Source organism: Myotis brandtii, unplaced genomic scaffold, assembly GCF_000412655.1.
Source record: "Myotis brandtii unplaced genomic scaffold, ASM41265v1 scaffold125, whole genome shotgun sequence".
Classification (NCBI taxonomy): Eukaryota; Metazoa; Chordata; class Mammalia; order Chiroptera; family Vespertilionidae; genus Myotis; species Myotis brandtii.
Window position 1 is genome coordinate 16,409,996 of NW_005354385.1, and position 21,485 is coordinate 16,431,480.

At 38.3% G+C, this 21,485-nt stretch overlaps 1 protein-coding gene and 1 pseudogene across 12 annotated transcripts in view; both read right to left on the reverse strand.

The window, feature by feature from the left end:
• COBLL1 (cordon-bleu WH2 repeat protein-like 1) overlaps positions 1 to 21,485 on the reverse strand; it is a 147,846-nt gene that overhangs the window by 58,558 nt on the left and 67,803 nt on the right. For 8 of the 12 annotated variants that reach the window (XM_005859385.2, XM_014534152.1, XM_014534146.1 and 5 more), the window contains exons 1-3: positions 14,442 to 14,507; positions 13,964 to 14,117; positions 3,783 to 3,971 (exon numbers count right to left, since the gene is read on the reverse strand). In XM_005859385.2, the coding sequence (XP_005859447.1) occupies positions 3,783 to 3,971; positions 13,964 to 14,117; position 14,442 (344 nt within the window). In that variant the 5' untranslated portion in view covers positions 14,443 to 14,507. Of the gene's footprint in view, positions 1 to 3,782; positions 3,972 to 13,770; positions 13,821 to 13,963; positions 14,118 to 14,441; positions 14,508 to 21,485 lie in introns of those variants that run through there. The other 4 variants (XM_014534148.1, XM_014534147.1, XM_014534149.1 and 1 more) reach the window with 3 other exon arrangements.
• Positions 14,592 to 14,979, reverse strand: LOC102256143 (annotated as a pseudogene).

Genomic DNA, 21,485 nt, shown 5'->3' on the forward strand with positions numbered 1-21,485 from the left:
ACAAAATTCATGCACAGTGGTAGGGGAGTCCCTCAGTCTGACATCCCTCTTGCAATCTGGGACCACTGGCTCCTAACCGCTCACCTGCTTGCCTGCCTGATCACCCTTAATTGTTCGCCTGCCTGTCTGATCACCCCTAACCACTCTGCCTTGGTCCCCACCACTGCGGCTTCGTCTGGTAGGACATCCAGAATGACTTCTGGAAGGTCGTTCGGCTGTCCGGTCTAATTAGCATATTACACTTTTATTATTATAGATTAGGAACAAAGTCTCTAAATCAAACCCCCTCTTAAGAACACTGATATGGTGCTCACTTTGGCAGAACACATACTAAAATTTGAATAATGCAAAGATTAACATGTCTGCTGCACAAGGATGACACGCAAATTCGTTGTGTTCCACACTTTTATATAAATGGCTAATCACAGGGTTTTACACCTGAAACTAATATAACATTGTATATCAACTGCAATTTAAAAAATATTCAAAAGAAAACACTGATATGAAACAAATTCTACTCTCAGAAAACATTTGCAACCTTAAACAAAATTTAAAAAGCAATCAGCATTTGGGGCATTTTCATTTGGGGTATTCTTGCCTTGATCTCTACTTGGAGAAAATGTCTTTGTGAGAAGAACCTGAGAAAGCAACCAGGGCCCATCTAACTATCTCTTCAAGGCATACCATTTAAGTTGCTACCTCTGTCTCCATATAAAGGATTAGGGAAACAATAATCATTTTAATGAATTTATTAAATGGCAATTACATTGCATAAATATGTGCTAAGCACTATGAAGAAAAGTAATGTTGTCCACATGTATCTTATGGTTTAGTCAAGAAGATATGACACATATATTAATTACAGCATAGAACAATATATGATCACCATCAATAGTATATAAAGTGTCAAAATAGTTTGAAAGTCATAGGTAACAGTTCAATCTGGGGAGATCAGAGAGCCTTTATATAAAAGTTATATAAACTAACTGGAAAAAAATGTGGGTGGTACAGTACTCCACATGAAAAAACTTTCAAAAAGGCGTGCAGGTGGAAAACATAGAGTATCTGTAAAACAAGGGTCATGAGGCTGAAGTTCAAGATATTTAAAGGGGAGTAGTGAAAGAAAAGCCTATTTCATTTTGGAAGAGACAATGAGGTTTACACTTCCTTAATTTGGTATTGAATTGCTATCCCTGCACTGTGTGTGTGTGTGTGTGTGTGTGTGTGTGTGTGTGTGTGTGTGTGTGTGTGTGTGTTTAATATCAAAGATAGTGCCACAGCCCTAACTGGTTTGGCTCAGTGGATAGAGCATTGGCCCGAGGACTGAAGGGTCTCAGGTTCGATTCTGGTCAGTTGCAGGTTAGATCCCTTGCACAGGTTGGGGTGCATGCAGGAGGCAACCAATCATCAATCGATGTGTCTCTCTCACATTGATGTTTCTCTCTCTGTGTCACTCCCCCTCCCTTTCACTCTCTCTAAAAAATCCATGGAAAATATCCTCAGGTGAGGATTAACAACAAACAACAACGAAGGATAGTGCCACAAACAGAGGGGTGGTTAGAATAATCTGAGGGTGGAGGGTAAACAGAGAGAGCTCAGGGTTAAGGAAAAAAGTTCTCAATAGAAAATAAAAGAAGCCAGTATGTGCCAGGCACTGATAGTATTTCATTTAATCCTAATGACTCAGTTATAAAACATTTTTATAGATAAGAAAACTGAGGCAATTCAACAAGAGTTGGCAGCCCAGAAATAAAAAGCTGATTGATGGAAAGTACTCAGATTTAGGGACCGGGAAGGCAAACCTGCTGGAAGATGAGAAAAGAGAGGAAAATCTACAGCCCCTGTAAACACAAAGGTAATGGAAATGACTATTGCAGAATCCAAGTTAAATATGAAGAAAATGCAGCAACCTGAAAAGCAGTCATATATTAGACTAAATAAGGAGGATGAAGAACAAATAACTAAGAAAGAGAAGTGGATAAGCTAGATGTCAAAAAGGTTGTGTTCAAAGAGGGACCCTAAGATCTCAGTAATGGGACAGCTTTCCATGTTGAAATACCACCATCCTGGGGGAGGGGTGGTGGACTATGGGTGTAGATACTCAGACTTAAGGAAACAGAAGAAAAGTTGGCTTAGGGTAGCATGTGGAAAAGGCTACAATAATTATAATGATAGACAGGAGAGAGAGGAAAACCATGATTCTAATACTAAAGTCACTGAACTTTAAAAAAAAAATCTAAAGAATGCAGAAGACTGATAGCAGAGAAGATGACAAAATAAACACCTGAAAAAATAAATAAATAAACAAACAAACAAATAAATAAATAAATAAATAAACACCTGAGAGGTGCATCCGGGAAGAAATTTTGGAATGCTGATAATGAAACTATCGTTACCTGTCAGCATCAGTGAAGAACCAAGAAAAATGCTGACTTTTTAAAACTTACTTTAAATTCAGAAGAAAAAAAAAAAGAGGAATTGCCTTTATTATCCCCAGCCACATCCATTGTCATTATTTTAAAACCAGGGTAATGGTATTGTTTCAAGAATTGAAGATGATGGCCATTGTCTCTAACTTGCAGGACACCTTCCCACCCAGAAGAGGCTCAACCTGTGGGTGATCACCTGCATCTGAGGTAGAAGTCACAGGTTTTTCAACCTCCTAAATATGGTTCAATGTGTGATCTCCCAAACTGTTTATAATACAAAATAATTGGCAAAATGCAACTTACTTACATTTAATGAGAATTTAATACTCAACAGAGTATTGTTTGCCTATGCTGAACTTTTCTATTTTCATGTACTTTCAATAATTTGTAAAGTTATGCATAGCCTTGATGATAAATTTTAAGATTAAGGCTCTATTGAATGAGTTTCATCTAGATAAAACCACATTGTAAGAATGCAATGCCCAATATGTTGCTTACTTATTCTTTTGGTCCACAGACACACACACACAGACACACACACACACACACACACACACACACACACACACACACACTACTGAGATCAAAACTGCTTAAATTTCTAAAACAGGATTCCTGATAACAAACGGTGGTTAAAGGTGAAAGGTGGAACAAGACCAAGCATACAACTCACGTAACTTTCCACTTGAAAATGAAATGGAAAATTACACTTGGTTTTATTCCATTTTTCCAACTATTATATAGGTATTAAAAATGTCAGTTTCCTAAATCACATCTTCACTTCTTGCTGGGTTACAGTTTAGTTTTATATGGCTAGCAAATTTATCCACAGTTTTAGGAAATTAATTAGCCATTCAGTGGTATAAAAAATACTGCTTGTTTCACAGATAGATTTATCTGTTTTGATAAATAGGAGATCATTGCATTTTAAGAGTAGTTAGTAACTTCTGCAAAATCAAATTCAGGGAAATAGCTTAAAAGAAAAAGCATAATTTGGAGAGGAAGAGAAAGGGTTTTTTTATGGGTCACTGGCTTGCTTTTCTAAGTCTAACTTAGAAAATCAATACAACTGAGAACTGTTCCTCTGGGAAAGGCTATTTTTTTAAAAACATAGTAAATGACTAACAACTATAAAATAGTTCAAAATTTTAAGAGTCAGTTGACTGGGATGGTGGAATTCATAGTACTGATACCAAACATTGTTAGAAAAAAGATAATACCTTTTAGCATTTTTTAAATAACCAAACTGAGTGATGAAGTATTTTGTCAAAGAAAAAAAATCAAGAAATATACAGCAGAGGGTTTGAATGACAGCAGAAAGGAAGTCCTGGCATTTCACTAGCTCCAGCATACCTGCCATGAACAGTTGTAGATTTGATAATGTCCCCAGGTAGAACCACTGTGAGTTCAATGTCTTTATCTATCATACTTTCTTTCTGTTCCATGACGAAAGCAAAGGATTCTACGGCATCATCAACTGGAGAGGCATCAAGGTTTTTGGTCTCAGCTGGAGGAAGGGGTGCCTTGGCTTTTGGTTTTCTCCTAAAATAAAAACAATGGCAGAAAATGAAATATATGTATTTTCAAAGTAAATTTCTAATGTGATCTAATTTAATAAAAACACAAAATGTGTGTGCATATATGTTTTTCACATCTAGAAAAAAAATGCACCAAAATGTTAACTGTTAGTTTAATAAGAATAATGAAAATAAGGATTTTTTTTTTTTGCCTTTTTTGTCAGCACTTTTTTGTTGTTGTTCTCAACAATCTGCCTATATTACTTGGTAATAAAAAGAAACAAAATAATAATGAGGAGATTGATATTTGCCTCCATTAACTCAATTAATGTGTGCTTACTATAGCAAAGCAAAAGTATACCATTTTCTTTGATGAGATAAATTATACTGTCTCTGGGTGGAGATCAGTATCTCCATCACATACTCATAATAGCTCTTAACTTTGTGCCTTTCATTCTATTTGTTTCCAATTGTGTCTTCTACCTCTCTATCCAGATAAACACTACCTAGCCTTTGAAGTCCAGCTGAAACCCTCTCCCTCCTGCCCCTTACACAGTCTCTCCCTATAGATTGCATATAACGGATTCCATATGTGTAACATATTTTTCTGGGTACCAGTTTCATTTCTCTACCTACATTTACAACTCCTTAGAAGAAAAAAACAAAAACATGTTGTATTTCCCACTGCACTTAGCAATAACCAATAAAGTCTGATTGGTTATTTGATAAATTATATTGCTGTTTCAATGAAAAATATTACAAATAATTATTTGAGTAAATATATTTCAGTGCCACTTACTAGAATAAGCCTTTAACAGATTTACAACAGAAATAGGTAGTATATATCATGAAAAAATTCACATGGGCCAATTCAATGATTTGATGGGTTGAAAAAGTGAAATATAAATATAAAATAACTATAAGTAATGACACATATACTTTTTAAAGTACTGCAAGTTAGAGTTTTTGAAAATGTTACCTTTATAAAAGGCTGATTGCTTTTGGAAAAACAACTACTACTGCTTTCCATTCAGGAAAAATATAAAATTTTAATTCCTCTCACTCCCCATTTTCTAGGCAACAATACAAATCAAACAAGTAAAAGGGCTTCTTTGTTAGTAACTACATAACATCCAACTCTTCAGTATTTTCAAAATTTAAGGTCTCACAAATACAACCACCTTTACGCACTCAGCATCATGAAAAAAAACGGAAGTGAGGTTCCTACATCTATTAATTTTCTAAAATAATAGGCCTTGGAGTATAATTGAAAGATATATTGAACTTTAGAAAAGATTTGAAATAAATATTTAAAAGTGTTACAATAAATAGAATAAGTTCATAAAATCTATAGGAAGAAAAACTTGAACCAATTTCAAAACATTTTTAATCTGCAGACTTTGACCATTCACATATTCGCAAACATTTATCTTGTCACAATCATGTGGCAGACTCAGCTAAGCACTGGGGATGTAAAGTCAATATTGAGGCAGGATAGTAAGAAGCTAGGAAGATTCCTTGGCAAGAGAATAGGGAAACTGAGACACATAATTCAACAAGCAGTTTGCAGCCACCTAGTAAATCCTATCTTCCCTAACCCCCTGGACCTGTCCCAAGGCCCCCTTTTCTCTGACTTCTTAGTGAGCCAAAGCAGCTCAGCCTAAGCTCATTTCCTTGCCTAGTCCCTCTCCTGTTACCCTAGGCCAGCGGTTCTCAACCTGTGGGTCGCGACCTCTTTGGGGGTCGAACAACCCTTTCACAGGGGTCGCCTAAGACCATCGGAAAACACATATATAATTACATATTGTTTTGTGATTAATCACTATGTTTTAATTATGTTCAATTTGTAAGAATGAAATTGGGGATCACCACATCATGAGGAACTGTATTAAAGGGTCGCGGCAGTAGGAAGGTTGAGAACCACTGCCCTAGGCCCTTTCTTGTTTCACTGTCCCCAGTGTTAATAAACGTCCTCTAAAATTCACCTGGATTTGTGCTGTGAAGTTTTTCCTGCACAAAGTTAAGAATCCACACACTACCAGCCTGTCCCTAGGCAGACACACTAAGGACCAGGTCCCCTTTCCAGTAGAATATGACCCAGATCCTACCCCTAAAGGGTTTGTGATCCAAAAGGACGGTCAGATATGTATAAAATTACAATAAAGTTTGATGTCTGCTCTCATAAAAGAAGGTATGCAAATGGTACTGCTAAAGCTCATAGGAAGAGAAACTTTCTTAAGTACCCAGAAATGTTTTACAGATGGGGAACAGTTGAGTTTGGGGGACTGAATAGAAACACAGGAAAAGATAAGAAATAACTGATATTTCAGGCAGAGGAAAGTAAAGGGACTCAGATGACTAATGAGTCTCCAACTTAATTTAACTTCCAATTCCTCTTCCCAGATTCTCCAAACCAAATCTTTTCCGCTCCAAGTCTTCCCATCTCAGTAAGTCACAATGCTTTCAGTTGCTTGAGCCAAAAATAGCCTCTTTCATACACATGCAACAAAATCCATGGATAAATTTCTCCAGTTCTTTACTGTATCATAAATAGATCCAGAATCCACCAACTGCCTTGTTCACCAAACACCTCTGTTCAAGCTGCTAAGCCCCCCTGCTCCCAATGTTGTAACATTGCACTCTGTTCTCCATGTCCCAGTCCAGCAGCTGGAGTGATTCTTTTAAAGTAGAAGTCAGATCACTGCACTTCTCACACCCTCCCAAGTCTTCAGACCTCACCCAGAACAGCATCTAGAGTCCTGTCATGTGTACAGGACTGTCCTCTCCAGTCTTCTCGCTCCCACATTCTCCCTAGGCTCACTGCACTCCAATCTTATGACTCTTACCTTTTCCTTGAAATCACCTAGAACATTCCTGATTCAGGACCCTCTACAAGGTTTCTTCTTGACCTTAAGATAACACCTCTATTTATGGGCTTTACTTTTTGCCTTAGGGCTTATCAGCAAGGAACATCCTGGTTTATCTCCTTCCATTAAAGAGTAGGGACTTGTCTCTACTACCTGGTGTCACATGTTTGCAAACGTGGAACGACGCCTGCCACATAGTAGCCACTCATATTTACTGAATGAATGAACTCAATGAATACTATCCACAAAAGATGAGATACTTAGGCATATAATTGAGAAGGAAAAAAGTTCTTACCACCAAGGAAGAAAATGAATTTTTATATCAGGATTACTTGTATTGGACTTTTAAAATAATTGATTCTATTTTTTTAAAAAGATAAGTATTAAAAAATATATACTGAGCCAACTGGCATGGCTCAGTGATTGAGCGTTGACCTATGAACCAGGAGGTCACAGTTTGATTTCCGGTCAGGGCACATGCCCAGGTTTTAGGCTTGATCCCCAGTAGGGGGCAAGATGGAGGCAGCTGATCATTGATGTTTCTATCTCTCCCTCTCCCTTCCTCTCTGAAATCAATCAAAACATATTTTAAAAAATACATACTGGATTTATTAGCATGGGATAACTGGGAAGTTTAGTGCTTTGAAAGAGTTCCTAGCAAAAGCCAGGAGAGAAGCCCCGCTGCACAGGCAGGGAGGCGGAGCATCAGGAACAACTCTGTCCACAGTGAACTTGGCTTTCAAAAGGATGGCTGTGAAGGAAGGTCTGACAGGTACCTCCTCCTGTCACCATGGCCTTCCTATAGCCTGCTTTCATCATTCCAGGCACCTTCCCAGCTCCAAGTGTTGCTCATCCTGGTCTGCACCTAAATGCCCTCCCCATCCTCTCTGCCTTTATAGGTCCAGATTGAGTCACGATTTCTTGGACTGTCTTCCCTGTCTAAGGCACACTGCAATGAACTACTCTGACTCACAGTTTTAATGTTCTGTGTATGTGGGACTGTCTTATTTCCTAAGGTTCTTTGAATCTGTGATGAAAACCCATCTCTAATTACTAAAGTTAAGTCTACTTAAAAAAAAAAACACAGCAGAACAAAGCACTAGTTGAAATATTATTTACATAGAACTTCTGTTAAGAACATCTTTAATGTTCCCTAGCATTACTTGAAATAATAAAACATTTGTTACCCTGGGTCTTAAAAATTAGAAAGCATATTCGAATCAGACCAAGATCCTTCCACAATGAACTAGAAATCATGGGGAAGATGTAATGTGTAAGTAATTAAATAATGAATACAAAGCAAAGAATGGGTAATCCTGAAAATTCAGAGCAATGAGAGCAAGCTCAAACTAGCTCTGTGGGAGTGTGGAGGCAGGTATCAAGGTATATTTCAAAGAGAAGAAATGTATGACTCAGCTCTTGAAAGAAAAGTAGAATTTAGACAAGCAGAGCCCTGTAGGATCAATTATATGTTGGTTCCCAACTGTGATCTATTTATATGAAAGTTAGGAATGTGGCTAGCTAGTTAAAGTTTGCTGACTACATAGCATAGACTAGTGAAAAGAATACCAGGTAGAGGCCTGGATTTGGCCTGAGTCCTAAGTAGCTTTAGATTTTGTTAACTTATTGGAAATATTCACCAATGAGGATTTTAAGATTGATCTACTGACATTTCTTCCAATATTCTTTTTTTTTAAAATATATTTTATTGATTTTTTACAGAGAGGAAGGGAGAGGGATAGAGAGTTAGAAACATCGATGAGAGAGAAACATTGATCAGCTGCCTCCTGCACACGCCCCACTGGGGATATGCCCGCAACCAAGGTACATGCCCTTGACCGGAATCGAACCTGGGGCCCTTGCATCTGCAGGCCGACGCTCTATCCACTGAGCCAAACCGGTTAGGGCTCTTCCAATATTCTTGATTATACTTTGAAGCAATAACAAAATTAAATGTCACCCAAAGTCAAAGATATGCTGAAAATAATCAAAAGTTATAATCTAATCTAATTGTAAGAAAGTAAAAAAAAAAAAGGTAACACATCAACATGCAATAATTCTTAAATTATACTGCTTAACAATACTTGTTTTCACTAATATTTTAAAGTCACAGTAACGGCCATTAAAGTCCCTGTACTCTTTTAAACAAGAATGTTTGAGCGAGTTCTCTTACCCAAGGGATTTTCACATAAACTCTTCTTTCCCAGTGGCCTGGTCTGACTATCAGTTTCTACTCCTCAGAGGCTCCTATCTTTAACAATAAACAATAGCAAATTTCACACAAGGGTGGGTAGAGAGGTTACACTGAAAAGATACTCGAGACAGAAAATTTCTCTAGGTCAGAACAAAAATTCTTTAATCAAGCCTTAAAAATATTGGAACTATCTCCTAGTTCCAATACATTATCAAGTCCTGTGAATTCTCAACTCTCAAATACATCCATAGTAATTATTGCTTAAATAAGTCATTGCTTTATTGATTAAAATTATCTCAGTATTACATTCAATTTCCATAATGAAAAATAAGGTATAATTTCACATTACACAATAATACACTAAAAATATCAAAACTTAATTTCAATGCAGAATTCAATTGGAATCCTGCTATTACTACTGATTGGTCTTTTTATTATTTGATTTACAAAACTCTTCAAAAATCATTTGTCCATGGTAATCATTACTCCATCCTGTCAATATTAACATCTTAAATGAAAAGAGGGAATAAAGTAATAGAAATATATTTAAGTCACCCCTTCTTAGTTTGAGAAAAAAAGTTTTAAATTACATGAGTTATAATTATATCCTTAATGAGCCGCTATAGTCCAATGGCATCTCATGTGTTTGCTGTATTTATATAGTATTCTTAGAGATTCACTCAGAGAAGTACTATATAAAAATACAGCTTCAATATTAGATACAAAATGTAAGAATGGAATTATAAGTGTTAAAACAATGGGCATTTTGCCCTGGCCAGTATACTCAGTGGTTAGAGCATTGAACTGTGCACCCAAGGGTCTCAGATTCCATTCCTGGTCAACGGTATGTACCTGGGTTGTGGGTTTGCTCCTCACCCCAATCAATGTGTCTTTCACATTGATGTTTTTCTCCCCCCGCCCCCACACTTCTACTCTCTCTGAAAAGCAATGGAAAAAATATCCCCCCGCCCCCACTTCTACTCTCTCTGAAAAGCAATGGAAAAAATATCTTCAGGTAAGGATTAACAAAACAAAACAAAACAAAACAAAAATGGACATAAAAAGTATTCCATTTTAATGACCAAAAGGAAATCTAACAGCCACCTTCTTTCAGTATAGAAGACTATCTAACAGAAGCTGCCTTGTGATAATTGTCCATGAGGCAGTTCTTCTACATAATTGGCCATGTTTTGATGGCCCCTAATCTATGCATTTCAACTGTAAAGTAAAGACTAGTTTCTCAAAAACAATTGCTTAATCTTTCTCTATCTCTCTCATTAAACCAAACAAGAGAAAATTTATTAAACAAAATTTGTTCCAATTGTGGGCATAACATTATGCTATGTGCTTGAGGGAATGCAATCAAGAGCCTAAAATCAAACCAGGGTGAATACTAGTATATCCAGTGACTTTAAAAGATAAGCAAAAATGAAAGGCAACAAGGAGAGGCCCAAGGCATTATATGACTCTTGACAGACATTTCTCTTGTCAAGGTCTCCAATCACCTGTGTATCCCAATGTAATAGAAGATTATCTGTCTAATCTTGGGCACATTTGAGTAAGTGCCCAAGTTCCAATGACACATTTAACAGCTGCCCAAACCCTCTGCTTGGGATTCTCTTCCCTCTACTTCTTTGTGTGGCAACACAGTTTCTTCTTTCTTCACTGCCACTCCTCAGTGTCTAATGCCCTCATACCCTTGCCTGATTTCTAAATACTGGAGCACTGCAGAGCTCCTTCTCTGCTCCTTTCTCTTCTCCTTCCACAGTCATCACCCCCAGATGATTTCATCAAACTCAATGGCTTCAATTACCACTTACAAGTTGGTGACTCTCAAATTCACATCTCCAACCCTGACCTCTTTATTGAGGTCTGTCTTATATGCCCAATAACCACATGGTTATCTCCATTTGTATGTCCCATAGGTATCTTAAAACCAAACTCTTGATTCTCCTCTCCACTCCCAATGCCTATTCACATCCAAAACTCCCCCAGTAACCTTCCCACCTCTGCCAATGACATGACACTAAACACCACCTGTTACCTCAAGCAAAAGTCTTAGGCATGATTTGATTCCTCTTTCTCCCTATCTCCTAGTTCCAATACATTATCAAGTCCTGTGAATTCTTAACTCTAAAACATATCCTACTCAGTGTACTTTTCATCAGTTCCTCTGCTACCACCCTTTGAGTGCCAACCAATATCCTAGGAACTATGCTAAAATTGCCAAGGAATTTTGAGTTAAGGTTTTAAATTTTTTTTTTTTTCCCACATAAAGAGTGAACTACTAGCATCTAATAGTGACACTGCAGGAGGAGCACAATAGCGCTCCCGGCACTTTTGGTGAAAGACAGGAGGAGCACGTGCGCGATCACACTCCCTGGCACTCTAGGGGTTAAGACAACATCTCTAGCTTAGAGGGCTCCAATAGCCTCCTAACCAGTCTTCCTGATAGCAGTCAGAGTACTCTTTTAAATATGTAAATAAGCAATGTGGTGATTGTGGGGATGGGTGTGTGGAAGAGGGGATAAATGGTGATGGAAAAAAATAAAATAAAAATTAAATTATACACACACACACATATGTAAATCAGATAATATCTTTGATCCTTCACTGGCCTCTCATTACATTGAAAATAAAACCCAAATTCCTTTCCTTGGCTTACAGATCAACTAGCCTGGTGTTCTCAAAGTGTGAACAGCACCTCGGAACTTGTTAGAAATGCAACTTCGAAGGCCCTAACCCTGATCTATATAATCACAAACACTGGGAGTAGAGCCCTGCAATCCACATTTGACAAGCCTCCAAGTGATCCTGATGTGTGCTAAAGTCTAAGAAACCACTAGCATCTGCCAACTTCGGAGCTTCCCCTCCTATTACAACTCCTTGCGTAATTCACACTGGCATTCTTTCCAGTCTTCAAACAGGCCCAGTCCTTTCACAGCTGAGGGACTTGCCCAGCTGTTCCCTTTGCCCAAAATGCCTTTAACCACAGATCTTCCAATTGTCTGCTCCTTGAGCTCATTCAGAGTTCAGCTCAAATATCTCTTCCTCAAAGAGATATTCTCTAACCACTCAAAAGAGGTGTCACCCCTCTAAGCACACCTTTCATATAACCCTACTTTCCCGATCTCACATTTATCACTATCAGATACCATCCTGGTTGCTTATTTACTTGTTTATTACTTTCCCTTAGCCTCCAGAATGAAGATTCTCTGAGTGCTGGGACCTGGCTTGCCTCATTCTCTGCTAACACCTGGAACTGCAACAGGCACAAGTTAGGGTACTGCATACATGTTTGTTGATTTAATTGAGGGAGGTAGAATGGGAAGGTTATATCAATTCCATGAATTATACAACTCTGTCCTAACTGGTTTGGCTCAGTGGATAGAGTGTTGGCCTGCGGACTGAAAGGTCCCAGGTTCGATTCTGGTCAAGGGCATGTACCTTGGTTGGGGGCACATCTCCAGTGGGAGGTGTGCAGGAGGCAGCTGATCAATGTTTCTCTCTCATTGATGTTTCTAACTCTCTATCCCTCTCCCTTCCTCTCTGTAAAAAATCAATAAAATATACTTTTTAAAAAAAGAATTATATGACTCTAAGAACTTGGTTGCTGAGTATCAAACACTTTTGTAACACAAGCTATTTTGTGGCCAATGAAAGGAATATGAAGCCCAAAGAGACCCACACGAGTAAAAGTATTCAATCCTCAGGAAGATTCTAAATCCTATGCCTATTTGGGGTTGGGAGTGGGACTAGGGATTAAACTGGGACAGACTGACTTCTAGGGTGGAAAGAAACCTCCTTTGCCCAGATGTTCAGTGAATTCCCCGAGGCCATGTAACCCATTTGAGAGTCAGATGTCCTGGCTGTAGCTTCCCTTGCCCAATGAGGATCATGATTAATGTGAGGAAAGAACAACCTAATTCTGTGTTACATCTTCACTTGTAAAAGTGGAACTCACCTTTCCAGTAAGTACATTTGACATAACACACCAAATACAGAGGAAGGGGGCGTTCTTCACATCACACTAAACATGTGCTAAATGCTAGTGCCTTCGAGTTCCAAAGTTCCAATAAGGACACTCACAACACAACTGGCTTTTATTCCATTTTACTATTATACTATCAACAACAACAGCTAACACCAGGAATGCTGACTACGTGTTGAAAATTGTCCTAAGTCACAGCATTGTGTGAGGTAAGTGCGACCATGCATCCCCATGTTCCAGGTGAGGATGCTGAGGCACAGAGAGGTGAAGGGATTTAGCTGTAAGTGATGGAGTGGACATTTCAACCTAAGTTGTCAGATGCTAAAGCTTCTTCACTATTACATACATTGTCCCTTTGGGAGCTGAAACATTCACACAAAATAAACTAACAACCACAACAATGAATGCACAAAGTCAAGTGATAGAGGAGGAAAAAAATAGCAGTTACTGAATCTCCTGTTGAGCACTGTGCTGGTGCTTTTTTCTTTTTTTTCTACATTTAATCTCATGAGGCAGTTGCCATTGCATTTAATCAGGGTTTACAAAGAATTTTTTCCCAAAGCACACAGAACATGGCACCAAACCCTCGCCATAATCTTGACAAGAGCCGTCTAAATAACCCCTGGTAGTATTTTCACAGGAATGCAGAAGCCAAATGCGCACATGCCCACTCACACCAACAGAGGCTTAGCTACTTCCCAGGTGGACTTTTGGAAACAATGTATTGGGAATCAAAAGGCATGGCAGTGTCCTAACTGGCCACTCAAGTTACCTTAAATCAATCACTTCAGTCCTCCATTCCCTCATTTACAAAATACAGGTATCAGAATAGATGATCCCAGGCCCCTTTCACCTCTGACATACAGAGATTCTGCATAATAATTTTGTTTAGAGGCTGAAAGTGGAGGCCTTCAAATAAGATATTTTAGGACTGGGAGCAGGGCACAGGGGCTGAGCTAATTTACAGATAACATTTGGTTGAAGGGGTGGCATGGACGGGACTTGTTTCCAGGTAGCTCTTCCTATGCTGAGAACACTTCTGGTCAGGAAAGGGTCTCTTCTGGGGCTCGCAGGAAATGGCTCCACTTCCAAGTGCCTTTCCCTCTCTTGGCACACACACTAGGAAAAAGTGATGAATAGAGTGACAACTCAAAAGAAAAATTTAAAAAGCTTCTGGTTTCATTCTCCCACACTCAGTTGGTTTGCATTTGAACACCTGGAATAGAAGGTCTCTATCACAAGTCATTCTTCAGTTCAGGTTCATTGCCCCAATTGCACCGCCACTCAAATCTGCCCACTAATCCAAAGCCAAATCGATCACACCGTATGTTTCTATCATCTTAGATTTCTTTCCTTCTCCCCAGTTCACACACACAAAATGCACAGATTCCTATGATCTTAATTCCCACCTCCCTGCTCCTTCCAAGTACTGTTTTAACTCACTCCTTTTGCAGCCAAACTTCCAGAACTCTGCTGTCCCATGTGGCAGCCCCGTGGCTACTGAGCACTTGAAACATGACTAGTGTAACTGAGGAACTATATTTTCAGTTTTATTTTACTTTATTATTTCTTCGGGAGAACAAACCCATTTTATTTATTTACTTTTCATTAAGTTTAAATCCTTGAGGGGCAGAGCATTACACAGATTCTGTGTCCAATGGCCTTAGCTGGAAGGTTGCTTTGGAATTTGGCACAAACCACGCTACTGTTTCCATGAGCATGAGTTACCTTTCCCCAGATGACTCTGGTTTTGTTCGGTTTGCCACCCAGGAGTCACCGTGTTGTTTTTTTGATTTATACACATAAGCACATCTATTGCCTAGACAGAATTCAGTTTCATCTGGAGGGTAAACACCTTCAATTTTAAGAAGAGCTATGTGCTCCCTCTGGTTTGGGAGACCCCACTTAGAGCAGCAAAAATGGCCTTGGACCACAGACTTCCAGACATACTTGTCGTTACAGAAGTCATGTTCCCAGCAGGCCTCCACAGGCTCTGAGATGGCAGAAAAAGTACGTTATATTTTTAAACTGATACTTGATTCAATTACTGAATAACATTTAAGTATATTTGGAACTTGGCTTCCAGGAGACTACAGGATCTGAGCAGGACACTATGGACATGACTCATTCACGGGGTGTCCAGAGGTCAGCGCCAACTCAGGGCATATAAAACACACATATTCGGAACAACTTGGGTATGTGGAGCTATTTTCCCATTATGAATTTTATGGCATCTAAATACAGATCAAGTATTTCTAATGAAAATATAGCATCTGAATTGAGATGCACTACAAGTGCAAAATACACCCTGTATTTTGTAGACTTAATAAAATATTAAAAATCTACTAGTATTTTTTACCTATTAAATATGTGTTAAATTATATTTTTAGTGGGCTAATAACATATATTTCTGTGATAGGCCGCCTCTAGGATGGTCCCCAGTGACCCCCACTTCTTGTGTAATCCTCTCCCTTGGAGTGTGGACTGGATTTAGTGACTCATGTCCAGTGAACAGAATGCAGCAAAGGTAATGGGATGTCAGCTCTGAGATTAGGTTCCCAGAAGACTGTGCTCTCAGTTTTGGACACCCTCTCACCTACTCTAAGGGAAACGAGCAGCAGTGTTATGAAATGCCCTATGTCCAGCCCACAGCCAGTGAGGACCGAAGGGTGCCAATAGCCATACGAGTAAGCTCAGAAGCAGGTCCCACCCCGGTAGTGGCATGAGCCCCAGCTGACCCCTTGATTGCATCCCCACCTCAACCAGCAAGCTAGCAGAGTTGGGTTCTACGTAAACCGGATGCCTCAGTTTCAGCTTCAGGTTCCTGCTACTGTCGCTAGGCTCTCAAGCCCCTCTGCACAGGCCATCACCTGCCCACAGAAGGTATCCTCTTTGTAATACAAGAGTGAAAACCCTGTCTGGATGCCTCTTCTTTCAAGAACCTTTCCTGTTTACACATCGAAGTCCTTCCACTTTAAAATCTTTCAGTATCTTGTTTATGTTTATAGTGGGACACTTGCACAGATCCTTTTGCTCAGTAACTAACTATGAAGATCTATCACACGCAACACACTGTGCTGGATGAAATGGAGCAAAGCCAAGGACAAGACACAAGCCTTCCCCTCTGGTACTGACAGTGTGGTGGACAGAATTCAGAGGTAGCTGAGTCACTAACAAAGGCAGGAAATAAAGCCCCTTGGGCTACCTTGTGTCTTACGGCATAGTTGTCAGTGTATATCACCTTATCTGCCAGAAAAGTTTTTTGAGGCAGATAGTATGAATATAATTTTTTGTATTTCTGATTAGTACATTACCTTCCCTTTTTACTTCTTTTAGGAACCTAGTAATTATGTAGAGTGAGGTCCAGAGACATAACAGAATTTCTCTGAAACACTATCTGTTCCAGGATAGGTTAGCATGAGGACATGAAGCTTTTGTTATGATTTTGTTGTCATTTACCCAAAAAGACATAAGGTGCTCCCTTATATCTTTTAAGCACATATCTATACCAATAGAAGATATAACTACACAATATGTATACCCCATTTTACAAAAGATGATAGGCTAATAGTTTACATCCAAGCCATTTACATCTAAGCATTTCTAAGCCCTCTCTTTCTCTCTCTCTCTCTCTCTCTCTCACACACACACACACACAGCTTTAGTTAATAAATGCATAATTTGGTTTCCACCTTCCTCTTGTGGGTGGGTGTGGAGGGTGGCAGGGGGAAAACAAAAATTTCCAGCTCACTAGATACGTACAGTATTATCTTCCATGGGCAACATTAAGACATTCCAGAAAGGCACAACGTGATAGAAAAATATGTACATATTTGCAATTAAAGAGGAAAAAATAATTGACATGCTAATCACCAAGGTTACTGATATAATTAAAGGTTAGAAAGGAGTTAGAGATCTTGGTTTGCATCTGGGTCTGTACATATTAGTTATTAATCTCTCTGGAACGATTTCTTCAATCACAAAATTAGATAGTATGTCCTGCTTCACAGGGTTACTGAGGTGAAATGGATAATGTATATTCATTGTCCAGCCCAGTGGTTCTCACACTTGGCTACATAGTGAATTCACCTGAGGAGTTTTAGGAAATAGTGAGGCCTAGAACCCACTCCCAGAAATTTGGATTTAATTGGCTTGCAGGGATATTTTAAATCTTCCCAACTGATTCTGAAATGCAGACGAATCTGAAAACCACTGGTCTAGCATAATGCCTGATGCATGCTAGGTATTCAATTAGAGTTAATGATACACTTTCACAGAACTTTGTAAACTCTGAAACTGCCTGAAGGTTGCTACTTACGTCAATCAAGTCATATAAATTCAGGAAGATCTTAGAACCACTAAATATCACAAATCTTAAAAGTAGTCCAAAAGTTTAGTAATAATATTTCCAAATCCCCATTATATTTTGGCTGTCTTTTATCAAAGAAGAAAATCTCTTATGAAAGAAAGGAAAACATAAATTTCCCCTGATATTTTTCACTGAAGTATATTTTACATACAGAAAAATATAAATATATTTTTACATACATATATACACTCAAGGAACCACCACACAGATTAAGATAAAGTAGGAAAATGTATCTATAAATTTAAATTAAATATTAAATTTCTCATATCTGCCCTATAAATGTCCCTATAATTTCAGCTTGTCTCTGGGTTTTCCTAAATATCTTATAGGCAATGTTTATTTTATGCATAGTTAAGAAAGTTAAACATCAACAAAAGGAAATATAAAGAAAGCCTCCAATAGAAATGGTCATATCAAAGGATGAGATAAAAAAAAAAAATAATCAAAGCAAATGACAAAGTTGAAAAAACAGACTTGAAAGCAAAATAAACAGTGAGTCACAGGACTGTCAACAACATTTATTGGTCACCCCTGTGTGCTCAGTGCTACAGAAAGAAACTGGGTAGACTGAAAAAATACCTACCACATGAGGTTCTCAGATATCAGTAACCTAAAACTGAGATGAGTCTGCCTGACTGGTGTGGCTCAGTGGTTGAGCATTGACCTATGAACCAAGTGGTCACAGTTCGATTCCCAGTCGGGACACATGCCGAAGTTACGGGCTCGATCCCCAATAGGGGGCAAGCAGGAGGCAACCTATCAATGATTCTCTCTCATCAGCAATGTTTCTATCTCTTTCTCCCTCTCCCTTCCTCTCTGAAATTAATAAAAATATATTTAAAAGAAAAAGAAATTTTCACCCATAAAGGTAAGTTTTAAAGATCTTAGTTGCAACTAAGGTGTCCTTCAATAAGTAAATGAACAAATAAAATATGGTATATCCAGACAATAGAATATTTTCCAGTGCTAAAGAGGAATGAGCTGTCAAGCCATAAAAATAAATAAATAAATACATACATACATAAATACATACATAAATAAATAAATAAATACATAAATAAATAAGGAAGTGTAAGTGCATCTTACTATGTGCAAGAAGCCAGTCTGGAGTGGCTACATATTATACAGGGTGGGGCAAAAGTAAGTTTACAGTTGTGAGTACACAAAACACAGAGTATATTCTTGTATTATTATTTATGAATTATTGCATTATTTTCCATATAAACAGTAAACCTGTTATTGCCCAACCCTCTATTATTCCAACTATATTAACATTCTGAAAAAGGCAAAACTTCAGAGACCATAAAACGGTTAGTGGTTGCCAGGAGTTGAGGTGGTGGAGAGAGGGATGAATAGGTGGGACACAGAGAATTTTCAGAGCAGTGAATATACCCTATATGGTACTATAATGATTAATACATGTCCTTATATATTTGTCCAAACCCACAGAATGCACAACACCAAGAGTGATCCCTACTACAAACTATGAACTTCAGTTGATTATGATGTATCAATGCAGGTTCACCAACTGTGGCAAATGTACCCTCTGGAGGGGGCTATTGATAATGGTGGAGCCTATACATGTGTGGGGCAGAGTATAAGTGGAAAATCTCTGTACCTTCTGCTTCATTTTGCTGTGCAACTAAAACTGCTCTAAATAAATTAAGTTTTTAAAAATGTTTTTAATTGAAATGTTTTTTTTCATTTTTTAAAGCATACTAGGTTAAAAACTGAAAATCATTACATGTGGGTATTATAATTATTAAAACATACGCATATATTCATAGTAAATTAGCCAAGAAAGCACACTGGTAAATTAACCAGCCATAAAATAAAGGCAAAAGTTGCTTTTAAGTCATGATCTTAATGTACTACTCTCAAATATGTACTTTGGCAAATATTCAACAGCACTGAGTCATTATTCTCTGTTAAAGTTTTAAATCTATGTTGGGGAGTGGTGTATCTTGGAGTGAAAGACATTTAAGCATAATGTTCATTGCATACTCATCAAGAAAAGTCATTGAAATTAATTTTCCAAACTCATTTTCCTAGCTATTGAGTTTGTCAAAAACTGGTCTAATAGAACTACTTGGAAATAGTGCCTCTAGTTTAGAAATATTAAAACTAAAGTTGATCATATTGTAAGATATAAACTTATAAAACGTTTAGATAAAAATAGGCAAAATCTTTGGGACCAAGACTTATTAGGCAATAGATTCTTATATATGACACCAAAGACACAATCTATAAAATATTTTTTAAAAATATTGAAAAACTGGACTTCATCAAGAATTTAAAACTTTTGCTCTTTGAAACAACCCTGTTAAGAGGATGAAAAGATAACCCACAGACTAGGAGAAAGTATATGTAAGTCACATATACAACAGAGACTTATATCTAGAATACACAGAGAGCCCTCTAAACTGTAAGAAGAAGAAAAAAGAATCCAATTATCAAATGAAAGATTGAATCTTTACCAAAGAGAATATAATAATGGCAAATAGGCACATGAAATGATGTTCAACATCATCATCCATTAGGGAAATGTAAATTAAAACTATGATGAGAAACCACTACACACCTAAACTGAAAACAACTAATAATATCAAATGCAGAGGAGAATGTGGAGCAACTGGATCTCTCATCTGTGGGTTGTATAATGAGAATGCAAAATGGTACAGTCACTTTGGGTAACAGTTTGGCAGTATAATATAAAGTTAAACATTCACGTATCTTATGACCCAGCAATCTAATCATGGGTAACTATACGAGAGAAATAAAAACTTATGGTCACAGAAAACCTGTATATGTATGTACTCTTCATAACAACCCCAAACGAAACAACCCAGATGTGCTCTCGTGGAAGAATGAAGAAACAAACTGTGGTGCAGCCACACAATGGAATATTAGCAACAAGAAGCAATGAAGTCTTGATACACTCAGCATCATGGATGATCTCAAGGGCATTATGCTGAGTGCAGATAAAAGCCAGTCTCATTTCAGGCTTAGAGGACTCTGGGCAGGAGGCCTGGTACCTCAGGTTCATGGTCTTGTTTACATTAACTATCTGTGTCACCTTGACTGGGTCATTTCCCCTCTTTGGACCTCATTGTTATTTTCTTCTATAAAACTAGACCAGTGGTTCTCAGATTTACTCATGTGAAGGAGCAATCACAAGTCAATAATCAGAAATACCATATTCTTGTCCTGGCCGGTGCTGCTAAATGGTTGAGCTTTGGTTGGTCTGTAAACCAAAGGGTCATGTGTTCCATTCCTGGTCAAGGGCACATACTTAGGTTGCAGGTTCGATCCCTGGCCCCTGTCAGGGCATGTGTGGGAGGCAACTAATCAATGTGTCTCTCTCACATAAATGTTTCTCCCTCTCCCTCTCTCTCTCTCTCCCTTTCTCTCTCTCTCATTCTCTTTCCCCTTCCATCCTCCCTTCTACTCTCTAAAAAGCAATAGAAAAAATATTCTCTGGTGAGGATTAACAACAACAAGTCCCTCTCCCACACCTGTCATCTGGCTCATCAGGAAGGACTGACAGCCCCACCCTCATTCCCTGAGCAGCTTCTCTCCTCAAAACAAAAACAAAACAAAACAAAAGCCAGTCTCAAAGGGTTACATACTGTATGATTCTATTTATATAAGAAACCCAAAGTGACAAATCTACAGTCATAGAAAACAGATCACTAGTGGGACTATTAAGGAGTAACACAGGGAGTCTGTGATGACGCAAGAGTTTTATATTCCTATGGGGGGTGCTTTCACACCAATCTGCACATGTAGGAAACCTAAATAAATAAACAATAACAGTAATAAAGAATGCACGTGCCCTAACCGGTTTGGCTCAGTGGATAGAGCGTTGGCCTGCGGATGCAAGGGTCCCAGGTTCGATTCCGGTCAGGGCATGTACCTTGGTTGCGGGCATATCCCCAGTGGGGGGTGTGCAGGAGGCAGCTGATCGATGTTTCTCTCTCATCAATGTTTCTAACTCTCTATCCCTCTCCCTTCCTCTCTAAAAAAAAAAAAAGAATGCACGTAAAACCTGATGATATCTGAAAAGGTCAAAGTTAACAATATTTTACCAATTCCACTCCAGGGATTAGTAGTGTTGT